General features: G+C 40.5%; 2 protein-coding genes and 1 non-coding gene across 3 annotated transcripts; 2 read left to right on the top strand and 1 right to left on the bottom strand.

The window, feature by feature from the left end:
* The first annotated feature begins 1,542 nt into the window (after window positions 1-1,542).
* Window positions 1,543-8,331, top strand: tex261 (testis expressed 261). The gene is made up of 6 exons (XM_008286401.1): window positions 1,543-1,693; window positions 5,182-5,261; window positions 5,379-5,532; window positions 6,254-6,321; window positions 6,443-6,545; window positions 6,921-8,331. The coding sequence occupies exons 1-6, from the start codon at window positions 1,624-1,626 to the stop codon at window positions 7,034-7,036; spliced, it is 591 nt and encodes a 196-aa protein (XP_008284623.1). The 5' UTR covers window positions 1,543-1,623; the 3' UTR covers window positions 7,037-8,331.
* On the top strand, window positions 6,719-6,791 carry trnak-cuu (transfer RNA lysine (anticodon CUU)). Its single transcript has one exon. It is a non-coding gene; the product is annotated as a tRNA-Lys (tRNA).
* Window positions 8,332-9,776: 1,445 nt separating the features above from the next.
* On the bottom strand, window positions 9,777-12,942 carry ankrd53 (ankyrin repeat domain 53). Its single transcript, XM_008286399.1, has 5 exons — window positions 12,897-12,942; window positions 11,438-11,637; window positions 10,900-11,064; window positions 10,692-10,812; window positions 9,777-10,413 (listed from the first exon to the last, which is right to left on the bottom strand). Exons 1-5 carry the CDS (start codon window positions 12,939-12,941, stop codon window positions 9,853-9,855), a joined length of 1,092 nt encoding a protein of 363 aa, XP_008284621.1. The 5' UTR covers window position 12,942; the 3' UTR covers window positions 9,777-9,852.
* Between the last annotated feature and the right edge of the window lie 3,664 nt (window positions 12,943-16,606).

The following is a 16,606-nucleotide window of genomic DNA, read 5'->3' as shown; positions in this document are numbered from 1 at the left end:
ACTGTGCATTCAGTACCTGTATTGCACTTGAGTAGAACGTGTTGGTGAGTCTGGATGTGTGGGCCTTGATGGACCGGTTCCTCTTTCCTGCGGGCAGCAGTGAGAACAGGCTGTGCCCGGGGTGTGACCCATTGAAGGTGATGGTTCTGGCCCTGCGCAGACATCTGGTGTCGTAGATGTCTGACAGAGAGGACATCGTGCTGCTACGATGCTCTGTGCTGACTTCCTGACTCTCTCCAGAGCCTTCTTGTCAGCCTGAGAGCAGCTCCTGTACCGCACTCAGATGCTGTGGGTGAGGATGCTCTCTACAGAACACCTATAGAAGGACAGCAGCAGTTCCTGGGACAGGTTGACATTTCTCAGTGACCTTATGAAGTACAGATGCTGCTGTCCACCTGGATGAGAAGAGGATGGGGGATCCTCCCTCTTCTGCCTGAGGTCCAACACCAACTCCTGAGTCTTTGAGGAGTTGAGTGCCAGGTTACTGAGGGAACACCAGGTAGTGAGGTTCAGGACCTCCTCTCTGGAGGCCGTCTCATCATTGTTGTGAATCAGCCCAACCACCTGTGTTTATCTTCGTGTTTGGCCCCCTATAAAACTGTGGTGGCAAAATTGGACGATGCAGGAACAGCACAGTCTCCATAGTTAATGGGAAACACTGTTGTATGTATAATCTTTTATATTAGCTATACTTAATGCAGGAAAATTAACCTCATCTTTGTCATTTTTAGATGAAAATACTCCCTTTATTTATGGACCCAGAGATAGAAGCACCTGATGTCCTGAAACAAGCTGTCCAGAAAATAATAATTTCTATGCAGTTGCCACAACACAGCAGTGAAACAGTATTTGTGTTCGCTTTGTAGATTCAAAGATGGTCTTTCAGTCCTTCAGTTTCTTACTGCACTACAGCAGCACCCTTCTTTGCTGACTCCTGGCCTGCTCCACTCTGAAAAGTGACTCACTGACTTTGAACTTGAGAGACTCTTTAAAGCAGCGGTTCTCAAACTTTTCGAGCCACGACCCCCAAGATAACAGAAGTTTGTGTTCGTGACTCCCCATTTTGAGTTTTTAATATATCATGGGTAATAACTTTGTTGTTCATGCACTGATATTAAAAATGAATGTGTTCACTCCACAGATTAATCTCTTTACATCAGCTTTCATTTGAATGAATGAATGAATGAATTGAATTTATTTTATTTTTAAAAAATGAAAGGGAAAAATAATATAGCAGAAGAAGGAAGAAGTATGCACTTTTAATTTTGACAGCCCAAATACGAATTTATTTGAATAATGTAGGCTTTTTTTATTTTATTTTTTTACAATGATCTGGTGACCCCCTGATATGATCTTGGGACCCCCAGTTTGAGAACCACTGCTTTAAAGGACAGTTTTGATATCCAACCACAGAAGACAAAAGCCAATAAGGACAAAATTAATTGGCTTACAGCAAAAGTGGACGGGTCTTCTGCAGCTGCCAATCAGAGCTCGGGCCAAGGTCACATGATCACGAAAAGGGGAGGAACTTTGACCAGCGCCAGTTAGCAGCCAGCTAGCAGCCAGCTAGCTGTTTTCTGTATTATTTTCTTATTTTTTGTGTGTTGTTGCATATGCAGAGAGATGTGGTTTATTTATTTACTGAGCTGGCTGTCGTTGGTGATTCAAATATCCTTCGTCACTCTAGCAATAGGTAAGTTGACGCTGGAACTCCCTGCAGGAGCTCACGTACGTTGCTAATAATTGCTTGCTAATGCTAGCGGAGCGAGTCGGCAGATGAAGCTGCAAAAACAAACGTTAATGGGACTCCATTTAATAATCGATAAATGCTTAGCACTCATTTGAAAGTTGAAAACTGAATGCCAAAAAAAGCAGTAAATGTGCCTCAACGAGTTACGTGTGTTAGCTCACTGACTGACTGATTGCTAACTACCAGTTTAGTTAGCTAGCTTTCCAGTACAGGAAGTTGTTGGAAGACAAGATATTATTTTTTTTACTTTTCAGTAATGGCAATGTTACACAGTTTTAGGCCTCGTGCCTTAAAGGAGAAAGCAGAAAATGCACCACAGATGTATTTTTTAATTTCAGACTAGTTTTCTTGGGGACAGGGGAACCACTTCGGCTGGGTGTCATGCTTGCTAATAGGTGGCAAGCTAGTAATAAGCGTTATTTCTGTCTCTTTAGTCCTGTAGGGTTTATCGATAGGCACTAATCAACCAGTCGATTCATAAGAAAATAGTGTTGTGTTTACCACGTAGTAAAGACTTACTACAGTAACCACAAACAAGATTAGAACGCAAGCTAATGTGAACTAGCTAACACTGCTTCCAGCTTCACAAACGTTAGCTTTGGGAACTTTGTTTACATTTATTAATGCAGCTGGAAGATGGCAGCCAAACCTGTAGTCCGTCTGCAGGTCGCCAGCAGTGTACACAATAAAGTATAAAGTTAGTTGACTTAAAGCTTGGCAAGGAGCCTGTCTGTCCACGTTGCCAGTGAATTACCTGGCCACGTAAGAGCTGCTGCAGCTGTCAGGTGGCAGTCACACTCATACACACTCCCACTGTGTGTGTTGATTGTGTTTCTATTCTCTGCATTCAAAAAATAAGGAGACAATAATACGAGCTAAAACTGGAATATAGATGTTTTAACACTCCTCACTTTCTTTATAGCCATAGAACTGAATTCTAACGTGAGCTGTTAGGAATTTCAATGTGCAAAAGTAAGCTCACAGGAGTTACACAGGTTGTTTTACATGCTTTTTCTCATCATGCCTACTGTCACAGCAGTTCTGATTACAATACAATTATCTGCTTAGATATGTTGATACCGGTACTGAAAAGATACCTTAGTAACAATCAAAACATCAGGAAAAGTAATTTACAGATTACATTGTTATTATTATTACATTATAAAGATTGTAGAACAGGGTATATGTTTTTTTATTATTCAAATAATCCAAAATGTTTTGACTATCAATGTATTGCAGTGGAGGATGTGAAAAGACAGCACATCTGTCGGCAAGATGCTTTGCATGTGTTGGCTCCTCGGTCTGTGTAGTTTTGTGGTCCTCACTGTCGGCTATGGAAGCCAAATAGTTCCACATTTCACTTTGTGCAACTGCCTCATCCACAAGCTGTGGATGGTGAGCATCTGCACTTGAATCTGCAGCCATGTCTTCATGCTACGAACGCTGGCAACTACAATAACATGGTTTGCACACTCACTGTGCCTGCAGGGAGTGGAAGCAGAGCGCTACACACAAACACTAGCCCACTATGGCACGAGGATGTACATTATGCTGTTCAATTAATGTATGTGCACCAAAATAACTGGCTTAAGTGTAATTATTGACAACAGGATATTGTGATACTTTTCTGGTGTTGGTACACAGTGCAACAGCATAGAACAGCCTTTTTGTGTACCTAAATAGTAAAGCTGTAGACAAAGACAGTGCAGAACTCAGCTGCTGGAGTTTTAACCAGAGTGAACAGGTTTCAGTCCATAACTCCAGTTTTAACCTGTCGACACTGGTCTTTAGTATGTTTTAGAATTAATTGTAAGTTTCTTTTAATTACAGACAAGTTGGGTTGAACAAATTGGGAAAAATATGTGATTGAGTTTTTTAGAGACACGATTAACAACATTGTGTTTGAAGTCTCAGCTCAGTATTTATGGTGTAAAAGATTTAAACCATGCAATGGATCATTTTCACATGAGACTGCATAAAAATAGTTACTGCTGTACAATCTATTACAAGAAGCTTAAAAATATAAGTTGTTTCAAACATGCATTTATTGCATTTCTAAATGGAATAGGAGATTGAACAGTTATCACAAAAGCTGTGGCTGTATTGAGTTAAATAAACTAAAAATAATAGAAAATAAAATAATTGGAAAATATTTGGACTTTGTGGAAACACTGATATTAAAACATGTAGGTCTTTTATAACTCACAAGCAGCGTCTAAGCATTACATGTTCTACAATTGAGTAAAATTAATGAACAATAAGAAATAAACCCCGGCTGTGCTGTATCATGTATATCCTAAGATTCAGCCCTTGCGATTTGCTGATTGGAGGCAGTACATGGTCTGACTTTTCCAGTATATCTCTGTTCTGTTATCTTTGTACAACCCAGTTTGCACTTTGACATCCTTGAGCAGCGGCCTGATCTCTGTTCCAGATTCTCAATTGAAGACTAAAGGGGACAGAGCTTTTGCAATAACAGTCCCGAGGCTCTGGAATACCCTTCTCAGAAAAACAATGCAGACTGAGTCTGAGGTTTCTTTTAAATCTAAGCTTAAAATGTTTTTTTTTTTTTTTTAACAGTGCCTTCTGGTATTTTTATCTCACTCTAGATGTTAATTTGTTGATGGGTTTTGCACATCATGTACGTGTTTTTAATCAGGTTTGGCCTTCCCTCAACATATGCTCAGTCTGTGGGTCATGTCGCGCTACAGGGTTGTGTCATGTGTTGCTGGTGTGTCTTTATTAACTTACTCAATAGACTCATTATTTGTTCTTTCTTACTTGCCTCGCTTTGGCTGTTTGCTCAATCTAGACAATAAATTACATTTAGGGAACTGGCTTGTATGTCCTTAGCACCAACTATAGAAAGTGCTGAAAGTTGGTCTTGAATATCTGCTGAGATTCACTCTTTTCTTTGATCATTTGATATTCACAGATTTTTATCCCTTTTATAAATTTTTTTTCTAAAACCTTCAACTTTTGAGAACTACAAAGAGCGGTAGAAAACAAGTTTGTATTCCTAAAAGTAAAGTATTGAATGATGATTTTCTGTAGCTGTTATTTTGGTGGTGTTACTAAAACTCAAATATTGTACCACAACTAGTTTTAAATCATGCCAAGTACTATTGTTGACTGCTGTGTAGATAACACTGTCCTGGTAGTAATCAGTCACAAAAAACGATGTCATGCGTATTCTGAAATGTCTGTCCTGAAATTAACAAACTCATCTTTCTAACAATTTATCTCTCCTTTTTATCAGCCCTAAATATTAATTGATTTCCAGCAAAAGTGGCATTCAAGATAGTAAATGTAGCAGTGTTTGTGAAAGCAGTTTACCCTCTCATTCATGTTGTTTCCAGCAGCAGCAGTGACAAAGACTTCTGTCTCGGTTTTTGTTGCTTGCTCGCTCACCATCTTTCGTCTCTCCCCAGCGGCTGGCCTGTACTACTTGGCCGAACTAATAGAAGAATACACAGTAGCCACCAGTCGAATTATAAAGTACATGATACTGGTGAGTCAGTGGGTGGAGAATGATGTGATGCTTTTGTTGTGCTGTTGTTTTGAAGGATGTAATGAAATATGTAACCACCCACGTGACGCTGCTGTTTCACTGTTTGAACGTGTCCAGTTCTCGACAGGTGTGCTGGCAGGTCTCTATCTTTTTGAGGGTTTCCCAGTGCTGATGGTGGGAGTCGGCCTCTTCACAAACCTGGTGTATTTCGGCCTCCTGCAGACCTTCCCCTACATACTGCTGAGCTCCCCAAACTTCATCCTCTCCTGTGGTCAGTATGACAGACACTCGCTTTGGATTATTTCGCTTCGTTAAGACCAAACAACTGCAATAAAGACTACTTTAAAAATAGGAAGTTAATATAACAACAAGGATGGATGCTCTCTCATAATTATGTGCCACTCACAAGATAGCTTCCTGTCATTTAGCAAGCAAAAAATCCCAAATGAACTCATTAGACAGGACTCCACAGTATAACAGTTCTGTTTGTTGCTAAACATTTTTATCGATCGCAATGATGTACCAGGCATTTAAAAGGTCTGTGTGTTGTTCTTATTTTGCATTACAGTGACACTGATGTTGTATTAAGCTTAATGTGCTTTTAAATTATTTACTGTTGTGTACAAACCTGGCAGTGCATATATTAGTGATGTTTGTTCATTTTGGTTGAGCTCAGTCTTTGAAATCTTTCTTTTTTTTATTTTTATTTCCTAATTAGAGTCATTAGTAAATCTCAAAGTGTCTCTTCAAAGTCATTTATACACTTTATTGACGCTGTTACATCCTGGTGGTGTAATAGCGTTTGCTGAGTTCTTTGGCTGTATCCTGCTGTCACACAGCATTATCCCAGCTCACTGAGTTACTCAAAGCCACGTTATGCTGTTGAGTCAGTGCACATTATTTGTCAATGACGTGTTGATGAAATGCCTTTATTTCTTGTCCTATTTTACTTTTTACTAACTTGTTTCTTTTTGTTTGTCTTCATGCTGCAGTGTTGGTGGTTGTGAACCACTACATGGCCTTTCAGTACTTTGCACAAGAGTATTATCCATTCTCAGAGGTAATTTAGTGTTTGATTTGTTATACCTATGTGCAGTTTTGGTGAATTAGGGAAACATTCTCTTCCATCATCATTTCTCTGTTTCCTTTCTAATCTTTAATTTGCTTCTAACTGGCTTTAGGTGCTGGCGTACTTCACCATCTGCCTATGGGTGATTCCCTTCGCCTTCTTTGTGTCACTGTCAGCGGGAGAAAATGTGCTTCCATCCACCATGCAGCAAGGAGGTGAGATTCACACAGATTTCCTTCAGCTTTCTGTTGTTTTCTTTTGGTAGCAGTTAAAAGCTTCAAACCTTGTTTCCGTGCTCAGACACAACCCAGTCAGTGAGCCATATACTCAGCTCTCAAGTTTCCCTGCACTATGCTCGGTAACAAGTTGAGCCCTCAGGCTGAAAGTAGCCCGGCTAGCTCAGTCGGTAGAGCATGAGACTCTTAATCTCAGGGTCGTGGGTTCGAGCCCCACGTTGGGCGCAGTACCATTTTCTCTCATTTAAATGCTTTTCCTGTTTTCTAGTGCAATGTGAAAGTTAAGTACAGACAATTCAACCATATAGATTGTCTAATTAATGATGATTGCCCTTTTTTTTTTTTTTTTTTAAGATGATGTCGTGTCTAATTACTTCACCAAGGGCAAAAGGGGAAAGAGATCTGGGATCCTCCTCGTGTTCTCTTTCCTCAAGGAGGCAGTGCTGCCCAGCCGACAGAAAATGTACTGAGGAGCTGGGACTCGGGGTGCAGCCTCAGGGGTTCAGGGGTTTGTGAGTGTGTGTATGTGTTGGAGATCAACGGGAAGCAGGAAGGACAATGGAAATTGTTTCTGGATGGGACTAAAACGAAGCAGTGGTCGAAAAGGGGAGGAAAAGCACACAAAAAAGGACGGACCAATGAACAGATCAGAGCTTCCTGCTGGACGAGCCAACAAGTTTACACAGGCCATGTTCGTCTGTCTTTGTCTTTCTGTCTGTCTGTACTGACTGCCAACAACACCGACTGGAGACCTCGTTGTGGGGATCTTGTCCGTAGCGCAATGCTTTCTTATTGTCATGTTGGACTCCATTTTTTTAAGCTTTAGTATTAAAGTATGTATGTGCAGGGTTTGAAATTAACAACCACCAAATACCTGTAAGTTTCGACTTGGGTGGGTCAACCATTATCCGTTTTCTTCTTGAGATGACATCATCTGTCACGTGTGTGTCGTAGGTCTCACACTTCATCTAATTCAGTACTCAAAGTAGCACTAAAGACAAAATACAACCAGTTACAACTTTTTCTCTGACGAAAAGGACGGGCTGGAGATGACTGAGACATCTTAAAGGTACTTTATGGCTGATTCCTGCTGTCCATGCTTGGGCTGTGATGTGAAATGATCCTGGAAAGGATAGTGGATAAGATAAATCACCAACAGGAAAAATGACACAGGTCACTACGAAAAGGGCCTAATGGGATAATTTTAAATGAGCAATCCATAAAGGTGTAAGGACTCTGCAAAGACGTCCTGTCCTTTCCAGGGTGTGACATGGTTCACATGCTGCATCACATCACTGAAAAGGACTTAAATAAAGGCATTTATGAAGGTTTACTTGTAATCCTTAGGGATCTTCTCTACTGTGGATCACCAACATTCAGCCATAAAAAGGTGGCACTGGATTTGTGTTGTTTCCACCTGCTTCTACACATTCATTAATCACCAGCACTCTAGTGTGCGACCTGCCTGTGTCTCTCTTTTTTTTTTTGGACTGTTTGTAAGAATTCATAGTAATAACAAACTGATTTTTTGTACATTGATCCAAGAGCAACCTGACATCAACTAGAAATGTAAACACTTCTGAAGATCGAACCTGTGCAATGACTTTTTTTAAGCTTTCTGGTGTTGGGGGGGACAAAAGCTGCTCAAAGTGCTTTTATGAAAGACACATAAAAGAGGCCGAAATTCTTTTTACCAATTACTCAGTGTGATTCATCGTAGGCTGGTATGCACACACCTGTGTAATAAAAGATTTTGTCGAAATAACTCGTGGATTAAATGGTTCTTTTCACAGATTGGTGTTTCAAGGAAATGAAGGTAAAAATAGAGCTACTGATCGTCATTATTTCCAATTAAATCAGGTTAATGCAGCCTGTCACGATTAAGTTTTATCTATGAAGGATTTTCCAACTGTTGTCACACCCTGACCTCCACTCTGTCAAGCACGTGTGTGTGTGTGTGTGTGTGTGTGTGTGTGTGTGTGTGTGTGTTAGACTGTTGAGCTGGCTGACATTATGTTTTCAAAGTCTCATGTGGCTTGGTCACAGAGGGTGCACCAGGTTAATGCCACTGTGTACTTTGACCCCCACTGAGGTGTGAAGTGCTTCATGAAGTCAAGGAAAAGACAAAAAAAACCCACACAAAAAACAACAAGTGCACACACACACACACACACACCTTCAGCTGACAGGCCACAGCTTCAGTTCACACTCGCATGCTGTTGACAAGCCCTCACCTGGATCCTGATTCAGTTCCCTGGGGGAGATCAGTGAAAGTGCACAGATACATCTGTGACAGGTGACCCAGTTCACTGAGGTTTTCTCACCTTTCGCTCACCCGTCTGTTCAACCTGCTTCTGTAGGTGCAGCTTCTGGAGAGTGTGGCATTTTTATACCTCCTTGCTGGCACAGCCGTGGCCAAGGGCACGATGTTTTCAGGTTGTCCCCACGTCCCTCCATCCCATTCTTGTGAACGACAACACCTGGAGGAATTTCCTTACATCTGGCACAAACGTCCACTTAAAGTCAAGGGTGAACTGATGACAGTGTGGAGGTCAGAGGTCGCTGTGACCTCACAAAAATGTTTTTGGCCATAGCTCATTATATATCCAAAAGGTCAAACACTTTTCTGCCATTGTTCATCACTATACCTCTGGAGCAGCTTCTCAGGGAAGATTATGTGCAGACACTCAACTGGTGACTGATTTTGTTTGCCCCTTGAAACTGTGGTGATTGTTTCGATCTTTCGTGCTGCAGGATTAAAGATGAAGCTTCCATGGTTTAGTATCTATTACTTCTTTGCAGCAATGTCCATTTTCTAAGATTTGTCTGCTGTCATGACTGCAACTTTGCGTTCTGTCACTAATGGCTTTATTTGCCGGGCATGTAAACAACATACACAGAATGTGACTCTGTTCTTTGTTTCTCTCGATGAACTTATGCACTTCAAAGTCTTGACTACATATATTGTATAAGTCTGGATACACATGGATGTAAACTGCATCTTAACTGCTTGGTTTTAGGTATACAAAGTGAGGTGGTCATTCTGTTTAATTTGTCACTTTATGCTGAGTTTGTGGGATGGCGAGATATTTTGTCATGTATTTTAATAGTTTTTGATTCATTTATACATCGTTTTCATACTTAAAAAAAAAAAAAACTACAAATGTATTTTATATCTAAAAATGTAAATTATTTCAAAGCATTTGACTAACAGTTAAATTTTTAATGCATTTCTCCTGCACTGATCCACCAGTTTCAGAAGCCCCATCAGTACAGATTTGGAAGCTCAGTAGTGTCCGGGCTCCAGCACCTCAGCCAGATGCATGGCCACCTCCGTCCAGGGAGAGGTGCTCCGCCCTTGAGGGCATCCTCGGTGCGGGACCTCCACGATGTCCTGTGGCTCAAACTGCTGAGGGGAGGCGAACCTGGAGGGGAAGGCTCTGGGGAACAACACCCTCTCGAGGACATCCAGTGGCAGCTTAGGAGTTGGGTGAGGTGTGCTGTCCCACTTGGTGATGTACTGAAGTTGCCTACTGCTGTCATCCCTGCTCACTGTGACACTGTCCCGGAGGTCGGGCTCTCTGAGGGCCTTCTCTGGCTCGAGGCCCATGAAGATGGTCCACGGCCGGGGGGAGGAGACTGCAGGCAGCTCAGTGATGGTGCTCCTGTCCTCCTGAGGGCCTCCAGGACTGCACAGGCCTTTGGTGTTTTTCGGATTAGAGCTGCTCTGATGTGGTACGAGGCACTGAGTGTGATACTTGGTCGCCTGCATCCTGGGGGAGAAATCCTTCAGGGGGGGCAAGCCTTTCGTATTTGCCCACTCTGCCATCTTCTCATTGATAAGTGTCTGAAAAAAAAGGAAGTTTAAAGTCAGTGTCTGTATATGTTGACATAAATGTGACAGATGTATTTCTTAAAATACCACCCTGATGAGAAAGTGGCATACCAGCATGTACGATACATTTTATATTTGATTTATTTTGCTATTTGTTTGTCTTTAGCAGACTTTATGACAGCATGTTGGTATGTATATTATCTTCTGATTCTATTCAATTCTAGCATTATAACAATTATATATAGCCTGAAAATGTTGACGAAATCAGTTTCCACATCATGCAAACAAACCTTTTTGCTGAGATTATTCTGTTTGGTCATATCCACAAGATCCCTGTACAAGACTTGAGCAAGCTTTCTCTCCTCCATTTCCTTCTTCTTGTCTGCCTGCCACATGCAGCTTTTCAGATACCTGCACACACACACAGGAAGTCAATTCTAACTGAAACTGTTCAACTGAACTCTTACTTTGATGTGAACTGTTGCCTTAGCTTGATACCTTGCTACCTCCCTGTGATGCCGGATGCGGGCAAAGTCCAGAGGTGTGAGTCCAGTGCTGTCCTGGGCCAACACATCTGCTCCAGCCTTCACCAGGATCTCCACACATTCGAGGAGGCCCTCAGACGCGGCCAGGTGCAGTGGGGTCTGGCCTGAGTCGGTGGTTCTGGTTAAAAAAAAAAAAAAGAAGTCTTCTCAGCTTCATTATCTTTAGTGTCATCATCATCAACATCACTGTTGCCATCATCATAATCATCACTGCAATCATTATCCCTTGCTGCAGCTATAAACTTTCACTTTCATCTCATTGTAATCAAAAAAAAATTATATTTGCACTCCACAATATCATTTACACTTTCTATTCTAAGCGTCTCTTTTAAAAATGCTTTATTTTGGTAATATCAGTTTGATAAAGTATGCAACAGCTGAATGCTTCTGGATGCAGCTGAGAAAACTTAGAAACTAACCAAAGTGAGAAAACACAGCAGGCTACACTGAAAACTTGCATAAGGTAATATGTAACAAAGAAAGGCTCCCACGCGTTGGCATCAGCTTCGTGTTCCAGCAGGTATCTGAGGCAGGCGGAGGTGTTCGGGGAGCTCTGGAAGGTCAGGACCACGTGAAGGGGCCGGCGACCTTCGGAGTCACGGCTGTTGATCCACTCGAGCTGTGAGTCCACCAGGAGCTGAATGGCATCCAGCTGGCCATAAAGGCAGGCCACATGAAGTGCTGGCAGGCCCTGGGGAATAAAGTGTACTCTCAACACTGTCTTCTATTTTTCTATTTGTACTTTTAAAAATCTGTCCCTCAAAAGGTGAGTTAGGGGACAGAGGTGATGCCCGACAGGCCTTTTTTCACAGTCGACATTTTGATGCTGCTGCATCACAGGTGTACCTGATAACAGTAGTGATGGCTGTATAAGATTTAGATGTTAATACACCTGTGGGGTTTCATTTGCATCATGTGCATCAAAGTGACCAAAGCTTTTTTTTCTTGTAGCTACACCTGGTGATTCAAACACAGCTGCTTCATGTGTTCCAATCAGTGAGCTAAGCTGTGTGATGTGCTATGCAGCCACACAGGTGTTTTCACTTACTCTGGCTGATTAGACCGATCTTAGAATGGGCAAACACAAGATATCGGTACTTTACTCTTGCATTTTTATTTTTTATTTCTAGTCTCTCTCTAGTCAGTGATTAAACCCCTAAAAACTCATCTCATGTATGAAACTCCAGCAATGTGAATCCATGTTTCTGAGGCTGTCGTGGACACGTTAACGAGGTAATATGATGTTAATAGAAGGTTACACAGAGGAGGAAAAAGTACTCGGATATTGTGCTTAAGTAAAAGCAGCAGCACTGTATTTTAAGTAAAAGTCATGCATTTACTGTACATACAACTTATACTGTATACTGTATATATAACTTATCTTATTTTATATTTAAATCTCTTCTATTTTTTTGCTCTTTATTTTGTACTTTATTCTATATTGCACTGAAGGAGCTGCTCTTAATCTCATTGTACATGTGTATAGTGACAATAAAGGCATTCTATTCTATTCTATTAAATGTATACTTTTGTTAAAGTACTAAAATAACAGCATAAAGTATACTTATGTAGAATAATGCATGTGATATTATTGGAAATGCTTATTGATTCACTAATGTGTGTAGCTTGTCAGGAATCAATAAAGTTTGATGTCGATCTATAATATTTATTTGTTGATATTTTGTATTATTAAACCAGTTCTGCAAAGTGACTAAAGGTGTCAAGTAACATGTGAAAGTTGGAGGATAAAAGAGCAGAAAAGCGAAACAAGTATCTCAACATTATACTTAAGTGCAGTAATTGAGTAAATGTACTCAGTTACTTTCCGCTGCTTAGGCTACCTAACTTATTATCCATGTACAGCATTGACAGAGCTTTGGCCTACAGTGTTATAAATAGATAAATAAGTATTTTTTACATTTTCTCCAGACTGTCTCGTTAATAACTCACCTCTCTGTTCTGCTGCAGCGTCTCTGGGCTTCCAGCTGGGAGCATGTGGCCGCCCGGCGGAGCTCGCTGGGACGTTTTTCCTGCAAAATGAAGTCATGTAGAAACTTCGTCTGGAAATGGTAAGCTATACGAGGCATTTCAGCAAAACCTTTAATTATATATATATTTTTAAAAAGTCACTGCGATTAAAAAAAAGAAAAAAGTTTGGCCTTTAGCGAAGCGCGTCACAACCGAACTTGTTTAAGTCATGAAAAGTTGAATATGTCTCTTAAAATAACAGGCTGGCGTTCAAAGCAGAGAGCGTCACAAATGTACAGTGTGAGTTTAGACTTTAGCTGCAGAAATACAACCTGTAAGTTTTAAAATATTAGTAATTTTTTTCTTACGTCTCCCACTTTCTCGTTTTCTGCTTTTGTTGACGGCCTTCATGGTTGCCATGGAAATGTGGAAACCAGGAAACGAGCCCTGCTTTACGAATGTGCCACAGGCCCCACGATGAAATAAAGATGAATTAATAATAATAAAAAAAGCTCATTAGTGTGCTATGCTGTTCTATTATCTATTGGATTAGCAGCATTTTGCTGCATAAGTTGGTCTGATTATAACTATCTGCTAATTTTAATAATTTTACGACCTGTGGATTCTTTCATTAATTTATATTTAATAAGCTAATCATGTGCTTTGTTAAAAAAAAAAAAAAAAAAAAAAAAGAACTATAACTGCCAAACAGATTAAATAAATGAAAGCAAACAATAACCCCTCTCAACTGTAGTGGAATTGAAGTATAAAATAGAACAAAAAGTAAATGTATAAGTTAAACTGCCTCAAACTTGTATTCAAGTAGCAAAGGGCCTTAATAATTAGGCTAGTCAAGTAAATCTGGACATTAAATAATAAAGTCGACTCTTTAACTCAATATTCATTTTTTATTTTGTACATAATGTTGTTCGGTCTTAGCATATTAAATTTAGTCAAGTAAAATTTTTATTTTACACGTAACACTGAAGGGACTTCACTTGATCAGTACATAGTCGTAATCTTGTGAGGTGAATTTGTAATATTAATCCTGTCTCTCTGTTTGAAAAAACTTTGGCTCAGCATCTGCTGCTTTAAATGTCCTTTATAAATAACACTGACTAAACTTGACTAAATGTACTTTTTTGCGCATTGAACTGTGGTTTAACAGAATTATTTAAAAAAATAAACTCATAAAACAGGCCTGGACAAAAATGATGGTACCCCAAGAAAAGACTGAAAATAATGTGACCATAGGGACATGTTCAATCAAGGTGTGTCCTCTAATTAGCATCACAGGTGTCCACAAACTTGTCATCAGTCAGTCGGCCTATTTATAGGGTTACAAGTAGTCACTGTGCTGTTTGATGACATGGTGTGTGCCACAGTAAACATGGACCAGAGAGCTGTCTCAGGAGATTAGAAAGAAAATGATAGAGCAGCATGTTAAAGGTAAAGGCTATAAGACCATCTCCAAGCAGCTTCATGCTCCTGTGACTACAGCTGCACATATTATTCAGAAATGTAAGATCCATGTGACTGTAGCCAACCTCCCTGGACGTGGCCGCAGGAGGAACATTGATGACAAATGGAAGAGACGGATAATATGAATGGTAACAAAAGAGCCCAGAACAAGCTCTAAAGACATTAAAGGTGAACTCCAAGGTCAAGGTACATCAGTGTCAGATCGCACCACCCTTCAAACCTGAGACAACTGGAGCAGTCTGCTCATGAGGAGTGGGCCAGATACCTGCTGAGAGGTGCACAAGTCTCATTGACAGTTACAGAAATGGTTTGATTGCAGTGATCGCCTCAAAAGGTTGTGCAAAAAAATATTAAGTTCAGGGTACCATCATTTTTGTCCAGGCCTGTTTAATGAGTTTATTTTTTTAAATAATTCTGTTGAACCACGGTTCAAAAGCAATGTCTGATTTTCATTGCTTCATTTTCATAGAATTTTTTATTTATTATTACTTTTGTCAGATTCAAGTTATTTCTGTGACCGTTGTGGGTTTTTCTTTCATTAACCGAGGGCTACCAACAATTTTGTCCACGTGTGTATATTTGTTTCCTGAGTGAAGTACTGCAGCCTAATGAATAGTCCGCCTCATGTGGTGTCTACTTTATGGCTTCTTTTTATGTAAGTGAAAACTGAAATAGGTCGACTGGTTAAAGAACTTGAACATCTTTCTTTTCATCAGAATAAATGTTTTTTTCTTTCGTGGCCACACTGATTCATAGATACAGCCTTCATCAGCATGCCATTGCTGGCTGTTCTTCTCTCTCTTGAATTAAACAGAAATGAAAGCCCGCTTCCTTATGCAGCACATTCAATAGCACGTGTTGAGTTTGAGCTGGTGTAATAGCTCGTGACAGATAAAGGCAGTTGAGTAGTTGCAGGCATAGCAGAAATGGATACCTCCACCCTCCCGTGCCACAGCTCTGTCCTCATACGTCCCTGGTGTGCTCATATTGACAGTGCATTACGATTGCCTGCTTGCGCTTGGCCTTAGTAAAGCAGATCAATCCTGCCAGTGCTGTGGAGGCCTCAGAGGGCCCGTTTGTTCCGCTGCACCCCGGACCTGCTGCCACATGTGGGACCGATATGAACTGGAACGGTTATATTCTCCATGTCTCTGTGGGGCTGAGGGGTCGATGGGCTCATCGGGCAGCCGGCCTCCCTGATCACAGCTATTGACCATCTGACCTGTGACTGAACTGAGCGTGATGGACGGCACTTTAGTGGACACATATGCACTGAGGACAATGTGTGTCATGACTGAATACTGAGTTTACAGTGTTTGAACCATTCAGCAAAAACAAAATAAACCAACAGCTTGTGTCTGACGTACATCTTTATAATACAACAGACAGCAGGACAGTGGAGTTTTTCACCAGCAGGACAGAATAGTGCATTTGTAGGGGACTACTTGGGTATTTAAGGATGGCACCTATTTTCGTGGTGATGAAAGAACGTGTCACCCAGTGCCATTGTGTTGCTCAATATGTCTTTTAAATAATTTTTAGACTGAAGAGGAGCTAGCTCAAAACAATAACCTACATTGAGTTTTGACTGCACAACAAGCCTTTTCATGGGTTTTATTGACAGCAAGAAAGCTACTGAATACAAACCAGACATATTTCTAGAACTGTCTCTGTTAATGATGGTAAAACAATTTGAAGTGTCATAAAGTGATATTCTCACATTTGCTTACTTGCAATTTTTTAAAAATGTGTTGATGTGGGTATTTATATTTGTATGTGTTTCCCATTCTTTTTTGCAACACCTTTCATGTCAAAACAAAGAAAAAATGCAAAGGAAAATGAGTTTGAAAAGAGACACTAATGACAGAAAACTGAGACACACGTACATATAACGTCATGCCCATTGTCATCACTCTTATCAATGTCAGTTTAGCTCGCTAAAGAACTTTTTCCAGAGCTTTCAGCCGCATTTAAGTCTCTCATTTCTTTCCTTCATGTCGGTAAACTTAATGTTTGTTGTGGCCTATTGCATCGCAGATTTGCGTCACTCAGTTGTCATATATCATTTATTATTTTCACTTGTCACAATCATAACTATTAATCCATGCTCCTGATTCCCCTAATGGGATTTTTTAAAACTCCTTTTTATGTTTAAATCCTTCAATTTGTGACTTTCCGTTTTGCTCTCTTTCGTTCTCTATCTGTGAAAG

The sequence above is a fragment of the Stegastes partitus genome, unplaced genomic scaffold, assembly GCF_000690725.1.
Source record: "Stegastes partitus isolate 25-593 unplaced genomic scaffold, Stegastes_partitus-1.0.2 Scaffold453, whole genome shotgun sequence".
NCBI lineage: Eukaryota > Metazoa > Chordata > Actinopteri > Pomacentridae > Stegastes > Stegastes partitus.
This window is presented reverse-complemented; position numbering and strand designations above follow the sequence as displayed.

Bases quoted from the DNA above. Each gene is read 5' to 3' on its own strand.
- ankrd53 (XM_008286399.1), bottom strand. From the start codon at position 12,941: ATGCTCCCAGCTGGAAGCCCAGAGACGCTGCAGCAGAACAGAGAG. The intron at 11,638-12,896 runs GTGAGTTATTAA...TTTATTCCCCAG, and splicing joins CGCTGCAGCAGAACAGAGAG to GGCCTGCCAGCACTTCATGT. The intron at 11,065-11,437 runs GTGGGAGCCTTT...TTTTTTAACCAG, and splicing joins CACGAAGCTGATGCCAACGC to AACCACCGACTCAGGCCAGA.
- tex261 (XM_008286401.1), top strand. From the start codon at position 1,624: ATGTGGTTTATTTATTTACTGAGCTGGCTGTCGTTGGTGATTCAAATA. The intron at 6,322-6,442 runs GTAATTTAGTGT...AACTGGCTTTAG, and splicing joins AGTATTATCCATTCTCAGAG to GTGCTGGCGTACTTCACCAT. The intron at 6,546-6,920 runs GTGAGATTCACA...TTTTTTTTTAAG, and splicing joins ATCCACCATGCAGCAAGGAG to ATGATGTCGTGTCTAATTAC.